At 50.1% G+C, this 25,477-nt stretch overlaps 1 protein-coding gene across 6 annotated transcripts in view; it reads left to right on the forward strand.

The window, feature by feature from the left end:
* The first annotated feature begins 3,150 nt into the window (after positions 1 to 3,150).
* WNT4 (Wnt family member 4) overlaps positions 3,151 to 25,477 on the forward strand; it is a 33,309-nt gene continuing 10,982 nt past the window's right edge. Inside the window, exons 1-2 of one of the 6 annotated variants that reach the window (XM_044996103.1) lie at positions 3,151 to 3,436; positions 22,877 to 23,112. In XM_044996103.1, the coding sequence (XP_044852038.1) occupies positions 3,360 to 3,436; positions 22,877 to 23,112 (313 nt within the window). In that variant the 5' untranslated portion in view covers positions 3,151 to 3,359. Of the gene's footprint in view, positions 3,437 to 5,588; positions 5,765 to 5,828; positions 5,968 to 18,840; positions 18,963 to 19,116; positions 20,553 to 22,876; positions 23,113 to 25,477 lie in introns of those variants that run through there. The other 5 variants (XM_044996104.1, XM_044996099.1, XM_044996105.1 and 2 more) reach the window with 5 other exon arrangements.

Raw genomic sequence — 25,477 nt, forward strand, 5'->3', positions numbered from 1 at the left:
CAGGATCTTGAATATAAATCATAGAGTCATAGAAGATTAGGGCTGGAAGAGACCTCAGGAGAATTTTGAACCTCTTTGAAAATCAACCAATTTTGAACTCAAACACTTGATTTGACAGAGAATTAATTCAAAGACTTTAAAATAGGAGTAATAAGCTCTGACAAACATGTGCCTAGAAGGATGTGAGTTGCTGTATTTTGAATAAGTGCATCCTACTGCTATACTGCAAGCAGGCACTCCTGAAAATAGAGTTGGAAAGACAAAAGAGGGTGTTTACCCCCTCCCTCCCCCCCCCCCAGTAGCTCCACACCAGCTTGGCAAGGTTTTCTCGGTGGTAAAAAGAGGTTTCAGCAATGAACCTAAGTAATGTGTTCTCTTTGAATGCTCTTGCCGTGCCAGATGATATTGGCCGCTCTGGATCTTGGATTTCATGTCAAGCAGACACCTTGCTTTGTGGTGATCTAACATCCCTACCACCACCTCCAGTAACAGGCCACTTATATCTGTGCTGTATGTAAGTGATGTGGGAGGACATTATGAATGGACAGGGGGCTTCTGCAGATGAGACCCAGTCAAACCAGGTTGTTGGGGGTTCCTGGCTGGATTTTGAACCATTCACTTCCCCAGACAAGTTCAGACTCAGATTTAATTCTTGATACCTGATCGACAATCATCTTCCTAATCTCCCTGGGAGCAGCACTCCCTGTACAAATGGGACAACTCAAACCTAACAGAGCATTCTAACAAAAGAATTTTAACCGGTTGTTGGACACAGTGATAATTCTACAGAAACACCTGGGTCATTGGTGGTACTGTGCAAACAGCCAGCTTGTATAGTTCTTCCCTGCTGATAAAAACACCAGAGAGTTAGCTAATTTTTCCAAACTCCATTTGGTTGTGAACTTCTAAGTCTATTAAAATACTGAAGATGAAAACCAGACATTTGATTGGCGGCTGTAACTAGATGTGAATTGCCCGCAAATGTCCTAGGGCCTGCCATTAATTTATCCCCTCTACTTCAATGAGAATGAAAACTTTCTATACTCAAATATTCTAAGCACAAGTTCCACCTTCCTGTTCCCATAATCTCACACTATTCTCCCCCTCCTTTCTTCCAGGGTGTGCCTTTAACATTAGTTGAGAGGCAGTCTTGTTGTCATGCTATACTTAAGATTTAGTCCCTGGGTGCACCATAAACCCTTGTTATTGGAAGCTTAGAATCTAGCTATAAAACTGTCAAAAAGAGGAGAGTCTTATCCTTGAACAACTGTCAACTGTATCGTGAACAATCTCTAGCTACTGGCACTTGGCAATTTGCAAACCCTACAAAGGTAAAAGCACAAGTTGGGAGTTCTAAACGTAGTTTTGGAAATTTCTGAAAACAGTGGGGTTAAACTGCTTTAAGGCCTCTTCATAACAGTCCTTGGAAACAAAAAGGGAATTATTAGACTAAAAACCAAGCATTACAATTTTTCACAGATACATAAGAATTATTTTTACATCCAGAAATATGGCTATTCTCTGTCTCCCTTCCCTTAAGAATTCTCTGCACTTATTCTCCCTACATTCAAGGTCTGTCCAAAGCCCACTCAAGTCAGTGGAAAGTCTCCCATTGATTTTCATAGCCCACCAAAGCCCAGAATATTCCCACATTTTCTTCACTTTCAGGGCTAAACAGAGATCCTAAACCCCTGACACCAGAAATCATCAGAGCAGCAGAACAAAGCCGTCATGATCTGGGGGTTGAATTGGGGAAGAAGGTAATGGTGCTTTCCAGGGTCCACCCACAACATATGCTCCGCCCACTTGACACGAAACGTGGTAGCATGTGCGAGTGTTCAAAACTGATCATAGGGATCTCTGGAGTCCTTGATTTTAGCTCTCCCACATTCAAGTGTGAATATACCATGGCTGAGCTTCTTGACAGGTGGGGCAAGAGGCTCAGAAAGAGAAAAATAAAGGGCCATATCTCCCAGGTTCACCCACTCAGGGTGCCAAAGTGAACTGCCACCATAGAACGTGTAGCTCTGGAAGCAATGGGGTCTAGTGGTTAAGAAACTGGATTGAGGGATTGTCTAAACAGGGAAATTTACTGGCATTATTTCTGTGTAAACTCCCCCTGTGGGCACACTTATTCCAGAATAAGAGTGCGCATACAGGGGGTTATACTGGTATAACCATAGCAGTATAATTATGCTGGTAAATTCCCCCCCAGTCCTGGGAGTGAGAAGACCTGGGTTGTAATTTTGTCTCTGCCACTGACCTGCTGGGTGACCTTAGGTAAATCCCTTCATCTCTGTGCCCCAGTTTGTTCCCATCCTCTGTCTGTCTTGTCTACTTAGCTTGTTGTCTCCTTGGGGCAGGGTCTGTCCCTGATTGGGTGCATGCAGCGCCCAGCACAAAACGGTCCTGATTGCACTTAGTGCCAATAGGTGCTACTGGAATGTAAATACTGCTGCATAAGATCCTCATGGTGCGATTGTCCATTTTCTCACCTGCTTTGAGCAGTGACAGTGTTGCAGGGGTGGCATGTGAAGGCTCCTCACTGGTGTCTCACTCAGTCTCCCTCTTGAAATGACTGGGGCAACTCAGAGCTGCTGTTTCAGGCTCTCTGCAAACTCAGGCAGATATCTCCCCTTCAGCTGCACTCAGCTCACATTTTCAACATTTGCAGCTAGCCAGTGACTTTGAATGCAGCTGAGATGCGAGAGCAAGAAGCCAGCCTAGGAGAGGTCCCGGAACAAGGTACCTGGGCCTCGAGCCCCGCCAAGAACCATGGGGCGCTAACCTTCCTCCCAGCCTTCCCGCTGGCAGGGCTCGGGCTCTGGCTCTCTCACTCCCCGCGGGATGAGGACTGGGGCTCTGGCCTGAACCCCAAAAGGGTGGAGAGACCCGCCGAGGAGCAGGGCTGGGAGGAGGTGCAGCCGATGCGCCGGCCCAGGGCGTCCCGTCCGGCTCGCTGTGCCGCCCGCAGCGCTTCTCCGGAGCCGTCCCTGTCCCGCCCTGGGGGTGTCCCCGGCCGGCGGACCCGCCCAGGTAGCCGCATCCTGGGGCCGCCCCTGCACTTCCCCCCGCCCCCGGCCCGCCCCCCGCTCGCTCTCCCCGCGGCTCCATCCCGGGATCGCCCGGTCGAGCTGACAGTCTGGCTCAGCGGTAGCCGCGGGCGCATCAGCCGGGCAGCGACCCCGCTCTGCGCCGCACCTGCCCTGCCCTGCCAGCTCCGGGGCGCCGAGGATCGGCTGCCCGGCGGGGCGCCCGGCAGCCCGGAGCAGGGGGTCCCCCAGCCGCCGCCGCCGCCGGGGCTCCTGGCTCGGGCAGGGCAGCTGCCCCGCCGGCTCCCTGCCCGACTGCCCTCCAGGATGAGCCCGCAGTACTCCCTGCGCTCCCTGCTGCTGGTCATCCTCGCCGCCTTCTCGGCCAACGCCAGCAACTGGCTGTAAGTGCGGGGCCGGGAGCGGGCTGGGGGCGGACCCGCCGCGGAGCAGGTGTCTCCGGCTCCCTGCCCGGCGCCCCCGCGCTGGGCTCCGCGGGGGCATTTGGCTGGCGGGCGCCGAGCGGCTCCGAGCAGGCACCCCGGGAGCCGAGCCGGCCGCTGCCGGGCAGGGGAGTGTCACTGCGGGCGGCACTTGCTCCGAGCCCTGCGGAGCCGAGTCCGCCTGGGAGCTCGCTGCCTTCAAGGTGTGGGGCCGGAGGGGGAACATGCGCCAGCCTGGCCCCACGCTTGGGGGGCGGGGGGTCCCATCCCCCCTTTTTGTCCCCCCCTAGGGCTGGGATCCCCTCCGCCAAGCCAGCCGCCCCTCGTCTTCCCCACGGAGGAAAGCCGAGGGGGCAACCGATGAATCCGCCGGGGAGCGGGGCTGCCGGGCTCACGAAGTGACCCCCAGTGGCGGTGCACGGTGCTTTCTTTCTCTTGCTCCGTGCTCGCAGCGGGGCTCTACCTGATCGGCAGCTGCAGGCGCTGACACTGGCCGCCCGCTGCACTCAGCTTTGCTGCAGGAAACGTCCCAGGGCCGAGCTGAGCCCCGTCGCTTGCTTATCGGTCCCAGTCCCAGCATGACCCGTGTCTCCTGCACCGCCTCTGGCAGCCCTGCTCGCAGCCCTCCTGGGCTGGGCTGGGACCCCCCTTTTCTCCTGGCGTCCTAACCAGTTAAAAAGCAGGACTGGTGTAATCTGGGTTTCCATGGAGATCAGGGGGTGCTGGTCGGTTTCTCCACGTGGGGAGGAAAGAACAAATGCCCCCTATGATATTGCCCTACCTGTCCACCCTGCTGTTGCTCCGAGGTCATGACCTGCTTCCTGAGAGACTCCTTTTGGGTCATGGTGTCACTAACTGGGGTGAACTCGAGCGCCCAACAAAGGTGAGGCAGGACTCTTCCCCTGAGGAATTATTATTTATTATTTAGGCTAGTTATAGTATAACTTTATGGAAGCAGAAGCTACATCTGCATTTGTTCTTAAGTTACTAATCTGTGTAGCACCAAGGCCCTGAGGTCAGAGCTCAGGTCAAAATGCAGCCTGGGTTTTGCTGCGGTTATGATAAGTGAGTGAATGATCGGGGGGACAGGATTGGGTGAAGCAGGGAGAGAGAAAATGGCAAAGTTACAAACCTACAGCCCAGTTTAGCAGAAGCCTTTTCTCTTCCCCACCCCTCAGGGCCTGTCTGTGCTGATGGACACTGGATCTCTCCTGGCCTTAGTGAGAAGAGTAGGGGTTTGCTTCCCCTCCTCCTAGCGTTCTCCACCTGGCTGGCACGCTGTGTCCCAGAGCTCTGGAGATCAGTGGTGCCATGGGGCTCTCTGGGATGAGGAGCTCTAGAAATGCAAATTCTGAGGGTATGATGTGGAGGAGCCCAGTTAGATTAGGAAGACCTGGAACAAACACTGAGAGAACCTGTAAGGTAAACACTGAGGGGAACTGCTGCATGTTCTAGAAAATTTCTCCAGAGCTTTGCCAAGGCTGAGGGAAGAGCTCCCTGACACTGGCTCTTTGGGAGGGCTCTGCTGGGGGGAGGGGCAGCATCTTTCTCCATAACTTTGAATTAAGTATCAGTTTGACCCTAATTAATATCTTCTGGTGGGTGAGGAGGCTGCTGCTGCTCCCAGCTTTTATCAGCCCCCGAGGCTGTGATTGAATTCTAATTAGAGCCCATTTCAAGGGTTTAACAAATCTAGTCTCTGGAGCAGAGTGACTGTTGCACTGTCAATGGCTTGGGTCACAGCAGTAGCACAAGCCACCATGGCTACATTTACCACTTGTAACAGAACAATAAATATGAAGGGCCGGTTTGCCTCTTCCTCTCCACCTCAATCTCCCATGGGCATGAACAGGAGTGATGAATGTTTCATTAAAGGAGATTAATCTCCAGAGACATTACATTTCAGCTATCACAATGAATAAGGTAGGACCTTGTCATTTCTGCCTCAACTCAATACTGTATGTCTAGCTTATGCCCCCCTGCAGACATTTCCATTGTCCCAGTCAGCCACAGCAAATCCATGCCCCCTATTCCACTCTGTAGTCCACAGGTGCCAATGCTTTATCCCTTGTTTAAGCCAGTGGTTTTTAGAGGATGCTACTCAGCCCAAGGAGACCAAGGTGCTGACCAATCTGTGCCTGGAGTGGCCACTGTCGTTCTTCAAATAGCCAGCTGGAGAGAAGGGTGCTATAAGGAGCCTGTTTGCCCCATGCTCCGTTACTGGACTCCCCTTTTTTTCCCTTGTCAGGTGGAAAGAGTTTTGTGGCAAGGGTCTCTTGCAAACACTGGGTGGGTTAAAGCAGACAACAAGGTGTCCTTTAAGCTGCCTCACATTTGGTGAAGCTGTGTCATGGATCTATGGTGGTGGTTTCTGCAGTGGGCAGGACTAAAAGGGGAAGTACTGGCTGAGGATAATGGCCCTACCAGGAACTTTGCAGAGGAGTTGGCACAGATGCTTGCCAGGCTGACTTTTGGGAAAAGGGGAAAATTCTGTAGGTGGAATCATCTTAATATTTGGGGATTTTTACAGGGACTCTGAGCTCTCCAGCACTTCCAAGCTTCTCCCTGCACTCTGTTTTGATGCAGTACCAACAGAAACAGCTGAGCCGGGTTTCTCACCCAGCCATTTGGCCCATCACACAAGGTTACCAAAAACTGAAGGGGCCAGGGAATGTGTAGCTGTTTATCTGCCAGTGCATGCGGTTTGTGTGTAACAGGAAGGTTGTCGCTGTGTAGTAAAAGTAGATGTGTGTAAGAGGATGGCAGGTGGAGGCTGCTTTCCCCAGGGCTGTCCTCTGGACAAAGAGGGTTTGACTCACAGGAGTAGCGGGCAGGAGAAGCTGTGTTGTAACCAATGAAAATGGCCTTCAGCAAAACCACCCTGGGGAGTAAGATTTTTTATTTTATTTTTTTAAATAAGAGTTGGCTGTACTGAGAGTGGCTGTACTGAGAGGGATTTCCACTGGCTGGGTGGGATTATGCATTAACTTGTGTATTTGTATTACAGCAAAGCTGAAAAATGCCTTATTATGATATGTAGTCCTGGTACCTAGGCCTCTATACACTGCGTTACTGGAGCTGAGTGTGTTGCAGCATTGCAGCCCCCTTGGTTCTTGTTTGAGAAAACAGAGCATAGGCAGCTTTAGCTGCCAGCGACTGGGGACTTGTGTGCAACAGTTTGTACTTTCTAGGTTATAGTGGCTGTCTCTAAGAAGATGGACATGTGGGGATGAAGCTCTGTGGGAGTGGAGGGCTCATTCCAAGCACTTACTTCCAGGCACCAATTCCTGCCAACAGTGTGGAGGGAAAGCAGAGATTCATTTCACTGCTTTTGGAAGAAAAGAATGGAGTCTGGCATAACAAATGTAGCTAGTCCAATAAAAAGACAATCTACAACTTGGTGTTTTTATTCTTTGCCTATTGGACTCAGGCAAGTCCCGCTCTTGACATCAAAAAGAAAGGGCTGCCCTCAGGCAGTAAACCCAGAAAGAAGGACTCTAGAGCTATCAGAGAATGAGTATTTCCTGCATGTTTCCCACATACCATGTGTATTCTGTGCAGAGCTCTAGCGCTCTGCTTTATCGTAGTGTTGTGTCTTGCTTCAGGCCTATGTATGCTGCATGTATGTGTGTGTACAGCACATGTGGCCCGTGACCATTGCATTCAGCCTGGGCAGGCAGTGTGTGGCTCTTTTTGATATGTTACCTTATGCCCAGATATGTGGTATTTGTGTGCATGTTTCGTTAGGCCTGTGTGTAGGTGTGTATGTTCAGTGGCACAGCTCTGTAGAGAGTTTGCTTTTCCAGAAACCTGCTGGATTAGTGATTAAGCTCAGTGAGCGTTTCACAAGACAAGAGTTTTTCTAAAGCTTCTTTTAACCTGTTGGAACTCGCATTCCCCAAACGCTTCAGAGACAGACAGCTTGTAACAGTTGAATTGGACATTTTCACAAACTCCTTGCTTTGCATGGAAGAGCTGTAAGGAGGTAGCTGGGGAAAGGCTGTTTAGATTGGTCCGTATGCCAGTGTTTATGCGTTTTATAATCTGTAAAGGAGAAGCATCTTGGGATCTTCTGGAATGGCTGACCTGCAGTCCCTCAGAGGGATCACTGTGCTACAGAGACTTTCAGAGTTGGAAGCAAGTTTCCAAAATCTGATCATTAAACAAACCAAGATACTTTATATCTGGCTAGAAAGTAAACCTGAGGCATATTTTGTCAGTCTCTAGATGTTGGGAGTTGCTGCTGGGTTTGCTGCATGTCCAGGAAATCTCTGCCCTTAAGCCATTTCCAGATTTGGAACTAGAAACTTTTTGGTGACACCTGTAGCCTTGCTTTTCCTCCTACATTTCCAGGATCAGTGGAAGCTTCATACCAAACACTGTAGGCTTGGCAGTTCATAGGCCCAGCACCTCTGGACTTGCTGCATCAGTTATGAAAGTAAAAAAATTGCATGAGCCCTGACACCTCTTTCATTACAAATTAAGCACTGATCTCCAGAGGAGCACAGAAGCTTGCTGTACGCATAGGAGTTTCACTCCTGGATAGTCCATGGCTTGTATTACTTTCCAACACATTGGATTGCAGGTGTTACTGTGACTGGTGTATAGGACTGAATTAAATTCTTGATTCATTGCTGCTATTGCGCTAAAATATTCCAAACCCTGCACTCAAAAACATGGCTTGTATGTGCCAGGGCGTTTTCTAGGTGGTGCAAATGGGATGCATGTGGCATTTTTCCAAAGGGGCACTGCAGTGTACTAGCTGAGTACCTCACCGAAGTGGAAGAGGATGGTCAGAGTTCTGACTCTAGGTGGGCAAATGAAATCATCACCGAACAACTTTGTTGGCAAGTTCCAATATAACTGGATAACTGTAGCCAGTAAACTAACAGGCACTACGAAGCCTGGTTTCTCCTGACTCTGTATTTGACACTATTGGCTTTTAAAATGTGACCGGTTGTTTGGATTATTAGGATGACTTTCTTGAAGCTCTAGAAAAAAGATCCCTTGTGTGTGGAGAACCCTGGGCACCCGCTCATCCAGAAACCATTAGCGACTGCCTTCATTTTCATGCTGTTATCCGGCTAAAACTGTGTTGGTCTCTGGGAGCTTTGCAGGAGGCTCTCCATGTGCTGTAAATATTCTGAGATGTGGTTATGCTGCTGTATAGCAGGGTGTGCTGCCAACATCTCTTTAACCCCTGTAAATAGGGAGTAGAGATGTGGCAGTAACATTTCCCTCTGGGCTGAGATTTGGCTTAAAGGGCCAGGAGCACAGTTGTTGGGTTTTTTGTTTGTTTTGAGGGGGGAGGAAGTGGGAAGGTGTTTAAATTTTAAGAAAGTGATTTGACTGTTCTATGAATACCTAAAAATCTGTGACTTACAAAGCAAGGCTGGCTGGAAAGTTGGTGTCTGTGGTCTCATTCTGTTTGCGTTAGAGGGCCAGAGAGGAAGGAATAATGCTTTGCATTTCTACAGCCCCTTTCATCCGGAGATCTCCCAGTGCTTTGCAAACACAGGGCCTGATTCTCCTCTGCCTGGCACCTAGTCTCATGGACACCTTTGAAAGTTGGTGTTCTGAGTGCAGAATTCTAATTTGGTAGTGCTTACTCTGCTGGTGCTGGTGCAAATGGCTATCCATGGTGCAGGGCGATGGGGAACTGGGCCCTGGGCTGATCATTCTCCCTCACGTGACTGTCTGGTTGGCTCTGCTCTTACAACTACCTTGATGTGGATGACAGAGTTCTCTTCAGCTGCAGGTTCCCAGCTTTCACCATAGCAGCAAGAGGTCCTGATTCTCAGGTCTGGCTAAAATCCACTCATTGTCGATTTTACCTTTACATCATCCTTGTGGCTCTAGATTTTCAGCCCAGCTGTGGCCTGGTCCAGCCCAAAGCTGATGTCTGGCTGCCGAGAGCCCCAAGGTGCTGGTCTGGCGCAGGTGGGAATGGCTGGAACATAGAGGCACTCCTGCCATGTCCCCTTTCCCCTGGTCACTCTCCCTGTTCCAGACCTTACATAGTGGACACTCCCAGGTAGCCAGCCTGTGGCAGCACAACACAGACAGACCAACACTGCAAGCTAGAACCACAGTCTCTTTGCATACTGAACATCTTGTGAGCGCGGTCCTGGAGGCTGACTAGGAGTATTCCGGGAGAGGAGAGATTTGAGGACCCAGATTTGGGAACAAATTCTGTGAGCAGGGTGGGGAGCTCCCTTATGCTGCCCCAGGGTTCCTTTGGAGACCCACCATCAATGTTTTGTCACTTCATATTTTGCTCTCTAATCCTGAGGGAGGCATTGGGTTGTCCATGCAGCAAGCTCTCTCCAGAGTCTCATGCAGCAGGGGACACCCTTCCATGGAGGGCAAGAGGAGGAAGAGCTAAAAGCTTCAAATTATTCTGTAGGACATTTGTATTTCCAAATAGATTAAAAAATCTTGCAACAGTTTACGACAAGCCCAGCCAGCTTTCGTTTTCCAAAAAAAAAAACCCAGCAAGTGGCTTAAAGGTTTGTATCTTGGTGGCAGAAAAAACATTTTGAAATCTCCCAGACCTTGGGATTAGCTGGGATGGGCAAGGCCCTGATCTCAGGCTCCTTTTAGAAGCTAGTAATGCCATTGATAATCAGGTCCTAGCTAGCGGGGAATCTCCAGGACTGTTTGTCAGGACACAGGAGGTAACTTGATCAGCAATATTCAGATAGCCAGTGATGGGGAACATCCTTATTTGGGGCTTCTTGAGCAGGTGGTAAATCGATAACTTGGTGGTTCATGGCAGGCAGGAACCACTCTGAATCTGGGTGTGAAGGAGGGTATCTGAGAAGTGAAACTGAAATAAAAAGTGCTGCCTCCCAGGCTGAGAAGGGGAAGATTCCTGTGAGCTCCAAGTCCAAAACAATGGCAAGGAAAATGGACTTTTGTCTGCCTCGTTCCTGGTACTGCCTGTGATGCTAGTTTCTGAGCCTATAATGGACCCTGCAGTTATCTGAGCCTGCGATGACTGTTACAGTTGCTGCTGTTTGTGTCACTCAGCTATAAGATTGTCACATGGGGCTGGAACAATTTTTATAGTGAAGGTGCTGAGAGCCATTGAACCAAACTGTAAACCCTGTATATGAAGGAAACCACTTCAAGCCAGGGGGTGCTGCAGCACCCCTCCCCACTGCCACCCCCCCTTCTAATTCCAGCATCTCTGGTTCATTGTCATCCCCTTCACGAACTTGTCGTCTTGGCTGGCGTACGTGGAAGCAGTCTATTGACTTTCTTAAAAGTGATAAAAGTGCCAAACAAACTCAAGAATCTGTTTCTGACATGTTTTCATATGTCTTTACCAAGGCAGGTTCACTAACTTTCATGGTATTTTGTGGATATTTTTAAGCCTTGGATCCTGGAGTCACGTGAATACAAGGGAATCTCAGCTTTCACTTAAAAAGTTTCTAGTCCTCTTGGTTGCAGAGGGAAGCTTGAAAACATGACCCAAGTGTTCCCTAAAGGCTCAAGCCAGAAGGCAAATAAAACCCCCAAATGTGCTAGTTTTTATAAAAATCCAATGACCTGGGGGGCCCTGACTCAGGATTTTTAGACACTCGGGTTGGCAATATTTAAGGCTGTAAGAAAACTGTGGGCAGCAGTTTTGTGGTGGCAACTGCAACTTTTAGCAGACACAGCAACTTCTTATTGTTGCTGCAGATTTCAGCACTGCCAGCACTTGGATGCTGCAGCCAGCAGAGGAGCAGTTTCTCTTCACGTATTGAGGAAGATACAGTGAAGAGTTAATATTGTGAGTTTGTGCGTTTATATTCAGTTAAACCAGTTCATGAACTCCTGTAAGTTCTGTGCAAGTTAGTGCTGCCCCTGGGGTCCTGTCAGCCTGCCAGTGTGCACATTGGGGTAATGGCGTTGTAAAGTTGGACTCTGCTGCAATATGTTTCCTGATTTGAAGGTTGAGCAACAAGATCGAGTCAGTGCCAATGGCACTTTTCTCCTTTAGAATAATAGCAATTGGACCGTATTCAGCACTGCATGACAGGCTTGTGACAGTGTCAGCAGTACATAGAGAGTCAGCAGTGACAGCATTTCTCAGACTCTGTGACTGTTGTGGCAAAGAAACCTTGGCACAGAGCAGTAATGTGTGGCAGAGCACGTCAGTGTGTGCCAGCATGCAGCAATGGGTTTGCAAGGTGTGCAGCATGCGGCAGTGCTTGTGTGCCATAGTACAGAGCAGTGTTTCCCAGCCTTGTGCCTCCCCCTGTGGGTCTGGGCAAGGTTCTAGGTTTGGTCTGGCTGATCCCCCATTGTGATGGGGAGTGGGACGGTCAGCTAGGCCAGTTCTGAGGAGTGGTGCTGAGACTGACATGGGGGGGGGCAAGTGGTGAGTGCGAAGCCTAGCGTGGCAGAAGCTTGTAATTGTGTGGAAGTGACACACTGAGAGACTGACTTGATCACTTTAACTAGAGGTGGAAATTGGGAGGTGCAAAGCCAAGCCAAGAGAAGAACAAATGTGTGGCCGATGTGACAGGAAGATTGAGAGAGAGACACATCCTAGTCCAGGGCCCGAAACAGAATCAATTCAGGGATGACGCTTTTCATTAAAAAACAGTTACGGAAAACAGTGTCTGACTAGCGGGAGATGGCGAAGGGCCTGTCTCGGTAGGATGCTGCATAGTGAGATGTTGCCACAGAGCCATGAATGACAAATGGCCATGGGTGAAAGCTCCCAGAGTTACCTCCCCAGCCTTAGGCAGATGCTTGATGTATTGTATCCACCTCTGACAGATCCCTGGGTTTTGTACTCCGTTCTCTGGCAGCACACACAGCTGATTGTGCTAATCAAGGATTGCTGAATTGTGTTAGTGCATGACATGGTATGTCTGTGTAGTAGCACAGAGATATTGCAACATGTCCCATATTGTGCAATTTACTTACTGCTACACCACTGCAGAGTTCGTGTGTGGGCTGACATGCTGGAGGTGTGCGGCAGGACTGGCTGGGGCAGTGACAGTGGTGCAGTGTGTGGCAGTGCAGAGCACATTAGTGTACCTAAGGAGTGTGCAGAATACAAATGGGGGGCTCTCCAGCTGTTCACAAGGACACTCTCCTCTGCCCTCTCTCCACTGTCAGATAGAGGCCTATCAGGAAACCACAGGAAGTGGATTCCCTTCTCCCTGTCCCATAATTCACTCCTGAAAGAGTCATGGGGGGGGGGGGTAAGGGGGGTGGAATTTCTCCATCCCCTTCTCCCTGGGTGGGAATGAGAGAATCCTCAAATTGCCCCTCCTCCTTCCAGGTGTATCCAGTTGGGATCTTTCTCTCCCTCTGACAGCAATGCTCTGAGTTCCTTTCCCCTTCCTGGGGAGCCTCCCCTTTCTCCGGGGAAACCGCTCTGCTTGTGCCAGGCCCTGGGGAAGGCAGGTAAACCCCTGTGTCCTAGAAGACCCAGAGGCCAATGTGGGGTGATGTCTCTCTCTGTTGAGGAGGGAGCTCCTATTGCTCTGTGCAGATGCTGGGGCGGGGGCTATGATTAACTCCCCCCCTCGCCAGCTCTGGCAGCCTCTAGGGCTGCTCCAGTCACGCTCCTTTGATTCCAGAGGCCAAAGTCTCGGTCTCTCCCCTGCATTCCATGGGGCATCGTCCCTGAGGCACAAACACCTCCCTGCTCCCCGGTGCTGCTGCTGCCGCTTCTCCCCATAGCGATCGTCTGTTATGGAGCCCTCAGGCTTCAGCATCCGTCCCACACGTCTCAGTTACAGCAAGAGCCTAAAGAAGCTCCATCGATTTGAGTTTAGCCAAGAGAAGGGTCAGAGGTGACCTGAGCAGGCTGTAGGTACATGGGGAGAAGATTTCTGATGGCAAAAGTCTCTTGAATCTAGCAAACAAAGGCAGAACAAGAACCAGTGGCTGGAAGCAGAAGCTAGATGTGTTCAGACCGGCGATAGGGGCAGATCTTTAACTTGGAAGGTAATTAACTATTGGAACAGCTTAGCCAGCAATGTGGTGGAGCCTCCATCGCTTTAAGTCAAGATTGGACAAATATCTAATTGAGCTAGAGCAGAAGTTCTAGGCTTGATGCAGGAACTGCTAAGTGAGAAATTCTCTGGCCTGCGCTATGCAGGAGGCCAGACTAGATTATCATAATGGCCCCTTATGCCTTAAAAGCTGTGACTTGCCCTTTTTAAACTCACACAAATACATGTAAGACAGACTGCTTGAAATGGTCACTTTTAGAGGGCCTCAGCCTTTTATAGCAGTGCGACTGTGACCTCATGTGCCGTAGTCCAGGAGGATGAGAGAGTGGTTGTGTGGATGAGGCTATATCAGGCAGAAGGAGCCATAGCCAGTGAAACACAGGCCATTGGCTAAACAGAGGGCAGCTTTTGTGCTATGGCGAGAGTGAAAACCAACCTGGCACTGGAGCAGGTTGTTGTGTGCGAGGTCACATGGGAGATTAGAAAAGGCAACTTTCTCCAGCATTTTGCAGAGTGGGGAGGATGGAGATAGGGCAGTGACTAGAGAAGGTGTCTGAGTCAAGGAAGGCAGAACAATTAAACCAAAAACAATCCTAGGCCCCATCTAATCCCAGCCAATGCTTTCCATTGTACACTTTCTAGTGTTTTGCCCAGTCTTTTAAAAAGTTCTGGCAGCCTGGTCTGCTTCCCCTGCCCTAGGCGAACTGTTCCACAGCCTAACTTAGCTCACTGTCGGGGTGTCTTTCAGACTGAGTTTTCTGTTTAATTTTAAGCCAAATTATTCTTAATCGTTCCTTGAGCCATCCACCCTTCTGCTAATTTTCATGGTCTTTGGAGCTCCCTCCAGTTTGTTGGTATGTTTCTGGCAATAAGGTCTGGTGGCACTAGAGACACAGAGATGGCCCCGTGCTCACTACAATAGTCACAAAACAAGAACATCAGAGGTACTAATACACCTAGAGCAGATTTGTTTAAAAATCCAAATGGCTTCTTCTCTGCAAGACACTTGCTATGTCTTCCCTGATCTCTGTCTTTATTGAACATCTCAATGACTCAGATTCTCTGTAGTGGGAAATGCAGAAGTTTATCTCCCCTAATTTCTGTTTTATCTGCCAACCTGCATGGGCTGTCTTGTTCTTGCTCCAGGAAGCTTTCTCCCCTGAAGTTGCTATTATCCTTGGGTATATTTTAAACAAAAACAAGATTAATTTTTAAAAGAGCCCTGGGGTTAGGAGGGAACTTGCAGTGTTGCAGACAAAACAATTGCAGAGGGAATGAGTTGCAGACGTTTTTAAATTGTGAGGTTTGGCCTAGTCTAAACACAAAGTTGTACTGATATAACTAAGGTGTGTCTTTATACTGCCTTAGTTAAACCAGTGCAACTTTTGTGTAGAAGAGACCTTTTTGGTTTTTAAACAGGGAACTAGAGTTGTGGACAAATTCCTGAGACGTAAAGGCTAAAAGAAAGAAGAGTAACAGGCACTACACTGCGAGCGACAGTGTCACTAAAAGAAAGCCAGCCCACTACAAATGACTAATTGGCTCCTTTGCTATGTTCTAGGCCCAATATGAGAAAGGAAGGAAAATACCTATCTAAAGTAGGATCTAATGCCTTCTCTGTGGTGCCTTGCTGTTTGCTTATTGTGCTGAGGAACTTGGTAGAGGAATAGTTCCAATGGAAACAGTCAATATGTAGGTGTGGAGAACTTCAAGGAAAGTTTGAGAGACTCTGGTTCTGATTCTGTGCAATCTTCTAGCCCTTGAAGAGCTTCCAGCTTGGGGAAACAGTTTGAAGCAGAAGTGACTTAGAGAGTCCCTTACTTTGGGAACCAAATGATGCTTGGGTTATGCGTATTCTTCTTCATGGTCCACAAAGGCCCAGCGCCTGTACTCTGGTGGGTCAATTTACCTGTGAGAATCTGACTTCCTGATCTTCATAGGATCATAGGATCCGTTTGCTAATTGGATCCCTAGACACATCTTACTGGAAAGGAAATTCATAGATTCCAAGGCCAGAAGGGACAATTATGGTCATCTAGCTTGGCCCTCTATATAACACAAGCCAGAGAACTGCCCCAAAATAATTCCTAGAGCAGATCTTTTAGAATGTGATCCAATCTTGATTTCAAAATTGTCGGTAATGGAGAATCCACGACAAACCTTAATAAATTGTTACAATGGTTAATTATTCTCACAGTTAAAAATGTACACCTTATTTCCAGTCTGAATTTGTCTAGCTTCAACCATTGGATTGTATTACATCTTTGTCTTTAGACTGAAGAACAATTATGAAATATTTGTTCCTCATATTGGGTACTTAGACTGTAATAAAATCATGCCTTAACCTTCTCTTTGTTAAACTCAGTAGATGGAGTTCTTTGAGTCTATCACAGTAATGCAGATTTTCTAATCATTTAATTATTCTCATGGGTCTTCTCTGAATCCTCTCATTTATAAACATCCGTCTTGAATTGGGGGCACAAGAATTGGACACAGTATTCCAGCAGCAGTCTCACCAGTACCAAATCCAGAGGTAAAATAATCTCTACCTACTCAAGATTCCCCTGTTTATGCGTCTCTGAATCCCACTGGCTGCAGCGTCACACTGGGAGCTCAGGTTCAGCTAACTTTCTGCCATGACCCACAAATCTTTATCAGAGTCATTGCCTCTCAGGATAGAGTCCGCCATCCTGTAAGTATGGCCTGCATTCTTTATTCCTAGATGTAGACATTTACATTTTGCTGTATTAAAATGCATATTGTTTGCTTGCACCTAGTTTACCAAACAACCCAGATTGCTCTGAATCAGTGACCTGGCATCTTCATTATTTACCAGTTCCCCAGTTTTCGTGTCGTCTGCAAACTTTATCATTGACAGTTTTATGTTTTCTTGCATGACATTGATACAAATATGAAATAGCATAGAGCCAAGAACTGATCCCTGTGGGACCCCACTGGAAACGCACCCACTCAGTGACAATTCCACATATACAATTACATACCGAGACCTGTCAGTTAGCCAGTTTTTAATCCATTTAATGTGTGCCATCTTAATTTCATATTGTTCTAGTTTTTTAATCAAAATGTCGTGAAATCTAAGTATATTACATCAACACTATTACCTTTATCAATCAAACTTGTAATCTCATCAAAAAAAAGAGATTTTTGGCAGGTTCTATTTCACATAAATCCATTACCCTCCTTTAATTCTTTATAACTCAAGTCCAATATCAGCCACTCCTCTATCTTGTCTGGGACTAATGTCAGGCCGACAGGCCTATAACTACCCAGGTCCTTCCATCTCGACTGTGTTTCTTAGTTGTGGGTTTGCTGTCTGGTGTTGCCCAGTGGGACTGGCCTTGTACATAGAGGGGTTCTCTGAAGACTTCAGTAGTTTGCCTCAATTTGTCACATGTCGAAGGGATGAGGCAGCCATTGGTCAGTGTGCTGGCTCTTGCCCTCTGAAGATATGCTTCTCATTCCAGGCCCAGCAGTTTCCAGTACAATTGCATGCCAGATTTAGGAGCCCAGGGTCTTGAAACTATCCCTATAGACTTGAGAACTGGCAGGCTAGTGCAACTGGAGTTGAGCTGGAAGACAGCCGGAGAAGGAGCAATGGCCTACAGCAAAGGAAGGGAAATTCTGGGGTGTCTCGAAGACAGCTATTGGCAGCAAAAGCAATTGTGCAGTAGAACAGACTGCAAGGCAGGCTGTCTGGACATGAGCACTGCAGTAGAGCGTGTTAGATATGGTACTGGTGGGAATGAGGGGTGGAAAGTGGTCCTGCAGAATGTAGGCATTGGAGTGATTTGCTCCTGCGGCCTTAGCTTGTGTGTGTGCAAAGGGGAAATGACTGTCTAATTCCAGAGAAAAAAATGCTACAACAGTGTTCCTTTTAAGGGCAAGATGGAATGGTGGAGCCTGAAGTTTCCATGGTCACAGTGAGGGGAAGCTGGCAAGATGATTATGCCTCAGCCCGGGGCCTAAGGCAGCTTGGTCCCCACCTCAAAATGCTCCGTAGCCTCCACTGGGACAAGAGGGCTGATGCACCACAAAATGTAGGCATGAAACCTGGGGCCCTGTGATCATGGGAATGTGCGGTGGGAACAGCCCCAGAGATGGCAGATGGGGACTGCCCTCTTCTCCTAGAGACAAGGAGGAAGAGTGGATATTTACCTGCTTCCCTTCCTAACCTGTGTCTGCCAAGGATCAGGAGAAGAGCAATGTGAGATGCACCTGTTTTTCTTCTACCCTGCCCCACCTTGGGGGAGAGAGGAGCCCCCACCAGGGCCAACATCTCTCATTCAGCTTTGTCTATGTGGAGACCTAGAAGTTTCCCGATGCTTTGGAGTGCTGGCTTGCTGACAGCACCTATGCTTGACACATGCCATGCTTCGCTGGCCATGTAACTTCTCCTCCCACTAACTGCGGTAATCGCCCATCAGCAGTCACAGGTCTCTGCAGTTCCTCTCCAGTAGGGTGACGCAAAATGGCCCCTTGGCCTCACTTCCAGGCTCCAGAAAGCAGCACTCGGCCTGCTCCCAAGTGGCTGCTGGAGCCTGGCTTTCTCTGTAATGGCAATACCCAGAATGCTTTCTATGCAGAAGACAGGACAGAGGTGGAGTGGGATGGAATACAAGGAGACCACCCCCATGTGCTAAAAGGCAGAGTAGGGCTGCTCTCCGGTACCTGAGCACAGAGGGAGAAGGGGAGTGAGAGCTGGAGGGTATAACTGGATTTACGTTGGAGAGGGAGGCTGGAGAGCTTGTCAGGTTGGAGTCAAAGCAGGGGAGACTAGAAAGATCAGAACAGCCTGCAGAGGCAGGGACATGAGCTGAGCAGGCAAAGGCATCCCCAGTTCAACCAACTTAGCTCGCATAACCCACCCCCTCTCATAGCTGTGATGCGATGGTGACTTTCCTGGCACCCTGGAACATTGCTGTGCCATGACCCCCCAGAGCCCAGCCCTGACAGGAACCAAGTGTTTCTAGAAACTTCTTATTGAAATGTGCGTGTGTGTTTGGTTTTGCTCTCAAGAGGGGAGGCTGTTTCCCCTGGGAAGAGGCCCCTAGGGTATCTGGAAAAGTGACTGGGCTGTACACATCCACAACTGAGGCCATGGTTACGTGCCATAGGCCCACATGACTTGTGGCTGGCAGGGTTGTGTGGTGTGATTCAGGACACCGGTTGGAAGTTATAGAAAGAAGTGCTCTGTTGCTCCTGCCGGCAGACCTTTTCCTTGGCTTCCAAGAGGCCCCCTAGCGGACTGCCTGTGGCAGTAACTCAAAGCACCACACTTCACGACTCCCCTCCTTCCAAAGAGAGCAAGATGTTTTTCATGTTCATCTCTTCAGTTTCTCTGGCTGGCTTCTTGGGGACCGTCTTGCGCTTTGGCAAGGATTTTTTGTTGCATCAATGACCTGGCTGGATTCCTTCAGCAACAGATCTGGTGCTACAGCGAGGTCTCCTGAAAGAGCTACAGGAGGAGATGCGTTTGGAAAGCAGGTTCTGTGTAACTGTAGGTGAGGCCATCCTTGAATAGAGCAGGCCCATGTTACATTGGCAGTCTGACTGTGCTGTCGCCAGCAGCGGGGGTGCGTGCTTGTGTTTGTGTGCTGTGCATGAAGCAGTGCTGAACAGCATTGAGGAGTGGGTGCATAGACGTGGTGAGTGGAGATGGAGGCATGTGGCTAGCTTCCATGGGGGAGGGAGTAGTTATGAGCATTCTGGATACCTTCACCCAGCCTGTGTGTCTTGTGCATCCAGTTAACTGCTCCTCTCTCGGTGACAGATGCAGTTCTCTGAAACATCTTTTGTCTTTGTTTTATCTTCTTAAACAGTACAGTAATAAGTATTTGTTTGGGAAGCCTCTTATCTGGAGCATCTGCTTGGAAAGGTTTGAAAGGGCCCTGTCACGCTTCTCTTCCTACGCTGCTTTGAATTTCTGAGTCCACATTGCCTGGAGAATTCTGCCGAGCTAGAAAGAACATTGGGTCTCTGAAGCAATTTTCTCCTCTCCCATTTGCTAAATAGAGTTTCCCCATGTGCCAAACAGAGCTGACACTAACATGGCTGCCTCCAGCAGCTTCTTCACCTGTGGCATCATTTCCTCCTGCCAGCTTGTTTGTGTTCAGACCAGTTGCAGAATCGTCAGTGGTGCTGGCTGCACAGCTGTGGGAAGTCTTAATCCAGGGGGTTCTCTGAGCCCTAGGAGGTGCCCCAAATACTGCATTTGTGGGCATGGTCCAAGAACGGGGAAAAGGAGAACATTCTCCTGAAGTGGGTTAGGAGCCAGGAGTTCCGTACCCCACTCTGTGGCCCTGGTCTGTATTTTTTATGGCACTCTCCCCAAGGAGATAGCAAATACCCTTTCACAGAGGAGAAAGCCACAGCACAGACATACTGCATGGAGTTGGTGCTGCAGTTAGAACCCAATTTTCCTAACTCCTACTCCTATGACTAATCCACCAATCTGCAAGGTCATTGTTCAAGTCTCTTAACTCTTCTGTGCCTCTATTTCTGTATCTGTAAAACAGGAATGATAGTTACTGAACTCAGGAGGGGGGGTGGATTTCAAGGTAAGTTAATGTATTATCTGCCCCTGTCATCTTGGAGGAGCAGAGAGGAGCTTTGCATGGGAACAGCAGACATCCCTCCCAGTGTCCTAGCCTGCCACAGATACCTCAGGACCCTGGCTTGGTGGGAGGAGGTGAAGCTCTGACAGAAAGATGTCAAACCTAGGTTTGGCCACAGTAGAATTTCCAAGCCAATAATGTACATTAAGGAGTCACTGAACTGCTTTTACATAAGCAAGTAATTGTCTTAAAAGAACGTAAATTCTTGGACAAGTAGATTTAACTGGAGTTAAGGTTGTAAAAGAGTTTCACTTTAAAAGTATGGCAGCAAGACACTCCATGTTTGTCTGTGTCTCATTAGCTCCCTATCAAATGTGCTCAATTTACAAGTGAAAATTGCATGCTTTTTCTGACTGCCAGCACTCCCCTGGGACCTGAGAGTGAAGCTGCGTTCTCTGTCTTGCACATCATTAGTAATAGGTATTCCACAGGCCAGATTCTTCCTTCAGTGACACCTGTGCAGCCCAGACACCAGAGGTGATTTTGTACAAGTATAACCGATTGGAATTTAGTGAACAATTCTCTTGATGCGCAGGAGGGAACAGAATCCAGCTCCCTCCTCCTGAGCTGGCTCCACAGAGCTAACAATGAAAACTTACGTACTGCTGAAGTCAGCAGATTTGACACTTGAGACCCAAGGGGAGCAAACTGTGCAATAAGGAGTCACTCTTGTGTAGTCCCATCTCAGAACAGAGCTTCACTTTGTAAGGGCAGGATCCTTAACAGAACGTTGTAAGACACAAACTCCTGAAAATCAGGAAATTCAAAGACAAGATTCTACTTTCAAAAACAAATTGACCTGAGGTGCTTCAAACAATCTTAACTCTGCCCTTGCTGCTTCATCTTGCTGTGCCAGGGTAGCTAAATGTAACTTAGAATTTTTCTGACTGTCAGCTATTTTGGGGGTGATTTTAAACTGTCTGTCCAAGCACTGAATGGTGGTAAGGATTCCCCCCAGGTTCATTGATACATATTTAGTCCTGATGCCAGTTTCAGAGAGTAACTTGTCTGGAACTCTGCCTTAAGCTGTAGGAGCTCCCTACCCCTAAAGGCAGCACAGCACTTTACTGGCAGTGCTCTCTCCAGCATGTCAGCAGGGGCCAGCGGCTACAGACAGCCTTGGGCTGTGTGAGGGCAGAGTTGGCCAGGGGGTCCCTGGCTGAGTCTGCTCTGGCAGGCACACGGGAGCAGAGGGTGTGGGATTATCCAGGGACCTGTAGGAATAACGTACCAATGTCCTGAGCTACTCAGAAATAGTGACCGAGGGGATCAAAATGCCAGGGCAAGAGGTTGGGCCTTGGGAAGAAGATCAAATAATGGCTCTCCAAGAAACCTAATGAACCTCCCCTCACTGGACTGAGCTGGGGTGGGATCGCCAGCCCCTCCCTTCCAGAGTCTGTGAGCAGGCGCTCACACTTCTCTCCTGAGCGCGGGGTAGCCCAAGCAGTGGGGTAACCCTCTGGAAGCCCATGCAGTCTTGTGGGGGAGTGGTTCCAGTAACTGCCAGGAAGTGGAGAGTGGCAAGGGGATAAATTGCTGGAAGTCCAGGTAGTGGGGGGGTTACACCGCCACGTGCACCTCTTCCCCAGAACACTGTCACTAAGTACCCTCAGCCCCAGGCTGGTGCAGCAGCCTCAGCATGTCCTCAGTCCTGGAGAGCAGTGTGCAAGGCAGCAGGAGAGTACAGCCTGGGGTGCCCTGGGTGCGCAGGGAAGCAAAGGCAGCGTTTTTCAGGTTGGTGAGCCCTGGAGCCCATGTTTGTGAGTGGGGACCTGGAAGGTGCCACAAGCGGTTCTGCCCACGATGGGCTCCTGACTCCAGCTTCCCCACTTCAAGCCCCACTAGAATTCCGAGTGGTGAAAGACCCAGCAGTGTCCTCCCCCAACCACCCGCCAGGGCTGGCTCCCCACGCGAAGGTGGGCCGGCAGCCTCCACCACCCACCAGGGCTGGCTCCCCACACGAAGGTGGGCCCGGCAGCCTCCACCACCCACCAGGGCTGGCACCCCACACGAAGGTGGGCCTGGCAGCCTCCACCACCCACCAGGGCTGGCTCCCCACGCGAAGGTGGCTGGGGAAGCTAAAAGCAGGACTAAAGGGAAGTGGTTTGAGGGAGATGTTTGTCATGAGGAGAACACAGCCAGCGCTGAGGGAGCAGTGTGGCAGCTGCAGCTGGCAGTCGAGCCGCTGCACTGCTTGCTTTGGCTGACTTGAGAGACCTCTGGCTTTTCCTAGTAGCACTTGGATATGCTGGTACTCGGGAGACTTGACAGGGCATATTCAGAACATGCCGAGAATATCCCCCTCCGTGCTAGGCAGACAGAGCGGAGCTGTCGAACAGTCTCCCTGCGGAGAGATGCAGTGAATGCACTCCATGCTGTAGCTGGGCAGGAGGGCCATACTCTCCCCCAGTGTTGCTCTTGGGACCCTTGCTCTGCTCCAAGGCAGAAGGGCCATTCTGCAGAACTCCCACAGCCAGCCTGGCGATGCAGAGGGACCCAGTCAGACACTAGCCTCCAGCTCTAGTGAGGAAGGAAGGAGAAGAGAGCATCCTGTGCTTTATCCAGGCTACTGGAAGGGCCACGTGGGTGGAGATCTCACCAGCTCTGGAGGTTGTCAGTGCAATGGCAAGGGGTCTTCCCAGCCTCAGGACCGCAGGTGTCTGTGCCCAAGGCTGCCCCTGATATCCAAACAGCTCCTGGGAAGGGAAATGAAGGGGCAGCATTTCCCAGGGAGAGGCTGGGACAGTTCTTTCTCCTGCGCAACAAACCTTTCTAACAGATTTTGCTGGGTGTGCTGACAGGTACCTGGCAAAGCTGTCCTCAGTGGGGAGTATTTCCGAGGAAGAGACCTGTGAGAAACTGAAAGGGTTAATCCAGCGCCAAGTGCAGATGTGCAAGAGGAACTTGGAGGTGATGGACTCGGTGCGTCGGGGAGCCCAGCTGGCCATTGAGGAGTGCCAGTACCAATTCCGTAACCGTCGCTGGAACTGCTCCACGCTGGACACCCTGCCGGTCTTTGGCAAGGTAGTGACACAAGGTGAGTGAACTGTCCAGAGGCATGTGCTCATCTGGGAAAGGAAGTGAACTTAACTGAGGCATGAGCTTCCAGGTGAGAGGTAACGAGCATCCAGCTGGGGCCATAGCAGTGACGCAGACAGAGGCAGATCTTGTGGGAAACGGCTGCATCTTGAAGACTAGGGGTTCTCAAACTGGGGATCGGGACCCCTCAGGGGTTTGCAAGGTTATTACATGGAGGGTCGCGAGCTGTCAGCCTCCACCCCAAACCCTGCTTTGCCTCCAGCATTTATAATGGTGTTAAATATATAAAAGGTGTTTTTAATTTATAGGGGGGGGTCGCACTCAGAGGCTTGCTGTGTGAAAGGGGTCACCAGGAGAAAAGTTTGAGAACCACTGTTCAAAGTTTGAGAACTACCCATGCAGCGTGTGCACACTAGTACTCCAGTGTGGGGTCTGATTTATTTGGCAGCATCAGAGCTACCATGTGGTGAAGGGCAGGAGATGGCTCGATGCTTTCCTTTCACTTCTGCCAGAAATGCCACCTCTCCCTGCCACGCACCCGTTTTACAGAACGGTAATGTGCTACTCTCTCAAAAGACAGGCACATGAGTGGGAACAGCTTTGTTTTGCTGGGTGTTGGTGGCGAGCAGTTGGGGGTTGGAGATGGCAAGTAGCCATCACTGGGGACTACCAAGGAGTGCAGCCATGGGATTCTGTTTGCGGCTCCTGAACTGGCTCAGTTGGCTGTGGAGGGCCACGGGAAGCTGTTGAGGATGTAGACAGAGTGGTAGTAATGCATGTGGTACCTCTTGGTCCTGGGACTCCCATACGTGCTGTACAGGAAGGTTCGTTGGGGCTGTTTTTAAGCTTGCCCAGTTCCTTAGCTGCTGTCTGCGTTTCTGTTGTGAACCCCAATTTCCTTGCCCGTGCTGCAGAGCCGGCCCTCTGCCAGCATAGCAGGGCTCTCCATGTACCTGGGCTGGGCACAGTGGCGCGGGCTGGCCACAGGCTCTCAGCCTGAACTCTGCCTTGCAGCGTGTTTGAGGTGGAACTGGCCCCGTAAAGCTACTCAGGTAGTTCTGCAGCTTCATCTGCCTCACCAAGAAGCTCCCCCTGGCAAGGGCCCAGCAGCAGCAGCAGCGGCAGCAGGATGCTTTATTTATTTGGTCTCTTCTCTGGTCAGTGAACAAGCCATGAGCTAGGCCTGTCGGCGAGCACGGCTGGACCCTTTGTGACTCCGGAGTGAGACCTTGGGATGATGCCCTCTGCTGCCCAAAAGCAGTAAAACACTCATCGCTCTCTGCATGCTGCTATGCTGGCTCTGGTTCTCATCCTTCCAACTACAGACTCCAGAGCCATCCATCGTAATGAAATGATCTGTGGCGTGGACCGTCTGCGAGCACCGTGCTAACCTCCCGACAGCGCTGGGACCAAGCGGAACGCGCCCCATGCGGGTTGTAGAGCAGGGAAGGCGCAGGATATAAGAGCTGGGGGCGAGTAGGGCAGAGCGCCGTGTCAGGACTCAGATGGATTTGTAGAGCTGAGGGGGACTAGAATAGCATGGAGGCGCATCAGTATTGAGATGCAGTGGCAGAGCTGGGGGTGCCCAGGACCATAAGCGCTGACTTTTATTTCCCCCGGGGGTGCTCTGCCCTCACTCTGCTCCTTCCCCCCCAGGTCCCGCCTTCCCTCTGACTCTTTCCCATCCTTACTCCATTTCCTCACCCAAGGCCCTGCCCTTTATCCACCCCCTCCTCCAAGACTCCACCTTCGCTCCACCTCTTCCTGTCCCCTCCCTGAGGCCCCTGCCTGCTCGCTGCTCTCCGCCCTCCCCCAAACCCCTCCGCAAACAGCTGTTTGGTGGTGCTCCCAATTAGCTGTGACTGATGGGTGCTGAGCACCCATTCGTTTTTTTCCATGGGTGCTCAAGCCCCAGAGCACCCACAGAGACGGCACCTATGACCAGGACTAGAACAGCAGGAGAGTACAGGGCAGAGCAGATGCACTTTGGAAGAGCTTGGGAGGAGTGATGAGTTTTCTCCGTGGCTGGCGGCATGAGGCCTGTTTCTGGAGCCCCGTTGTTCTTTCCTGAAGGCAGCACTAGTTTCTATGGCAGAGGGAGCTGCAGTGACTTCCCCTTGCTCAGATCTCCCTCTCTCCTTGCAAACTAGTGACCAGAGGCATCTCCACTCTGACACCCTTTCCTCCATCTAATTGTTCTGTGGGTTAGATTAGCTCCTGGGTGTCCCCTATTCTGGTGTGACTCCTGCTGTTCCCTCTTCTCTGAAGCTCTGGGCACTCTCTGCTCTGACACACCACGACCTGCAGGCCCCAGCTGCCCCCAGTCCAGCCTCAGCTCCTTATTTAACTTTCCTTCCCACAGC

The sequence above is a fragment of the Mauremys mutica genome, chromosome 21, assembly GCF_020497125.1.
Source record: "Mauremys mutica isolate MM-2020 ecotype Southern chromosome 21, ASM2049712v1, whole genome shotgun sequence".
Lineage (NCBI taxonomy): Eukaryota > Metazoa > Chordata > Testudines > Geoemydidae > Mauremys > Mauremys mutica.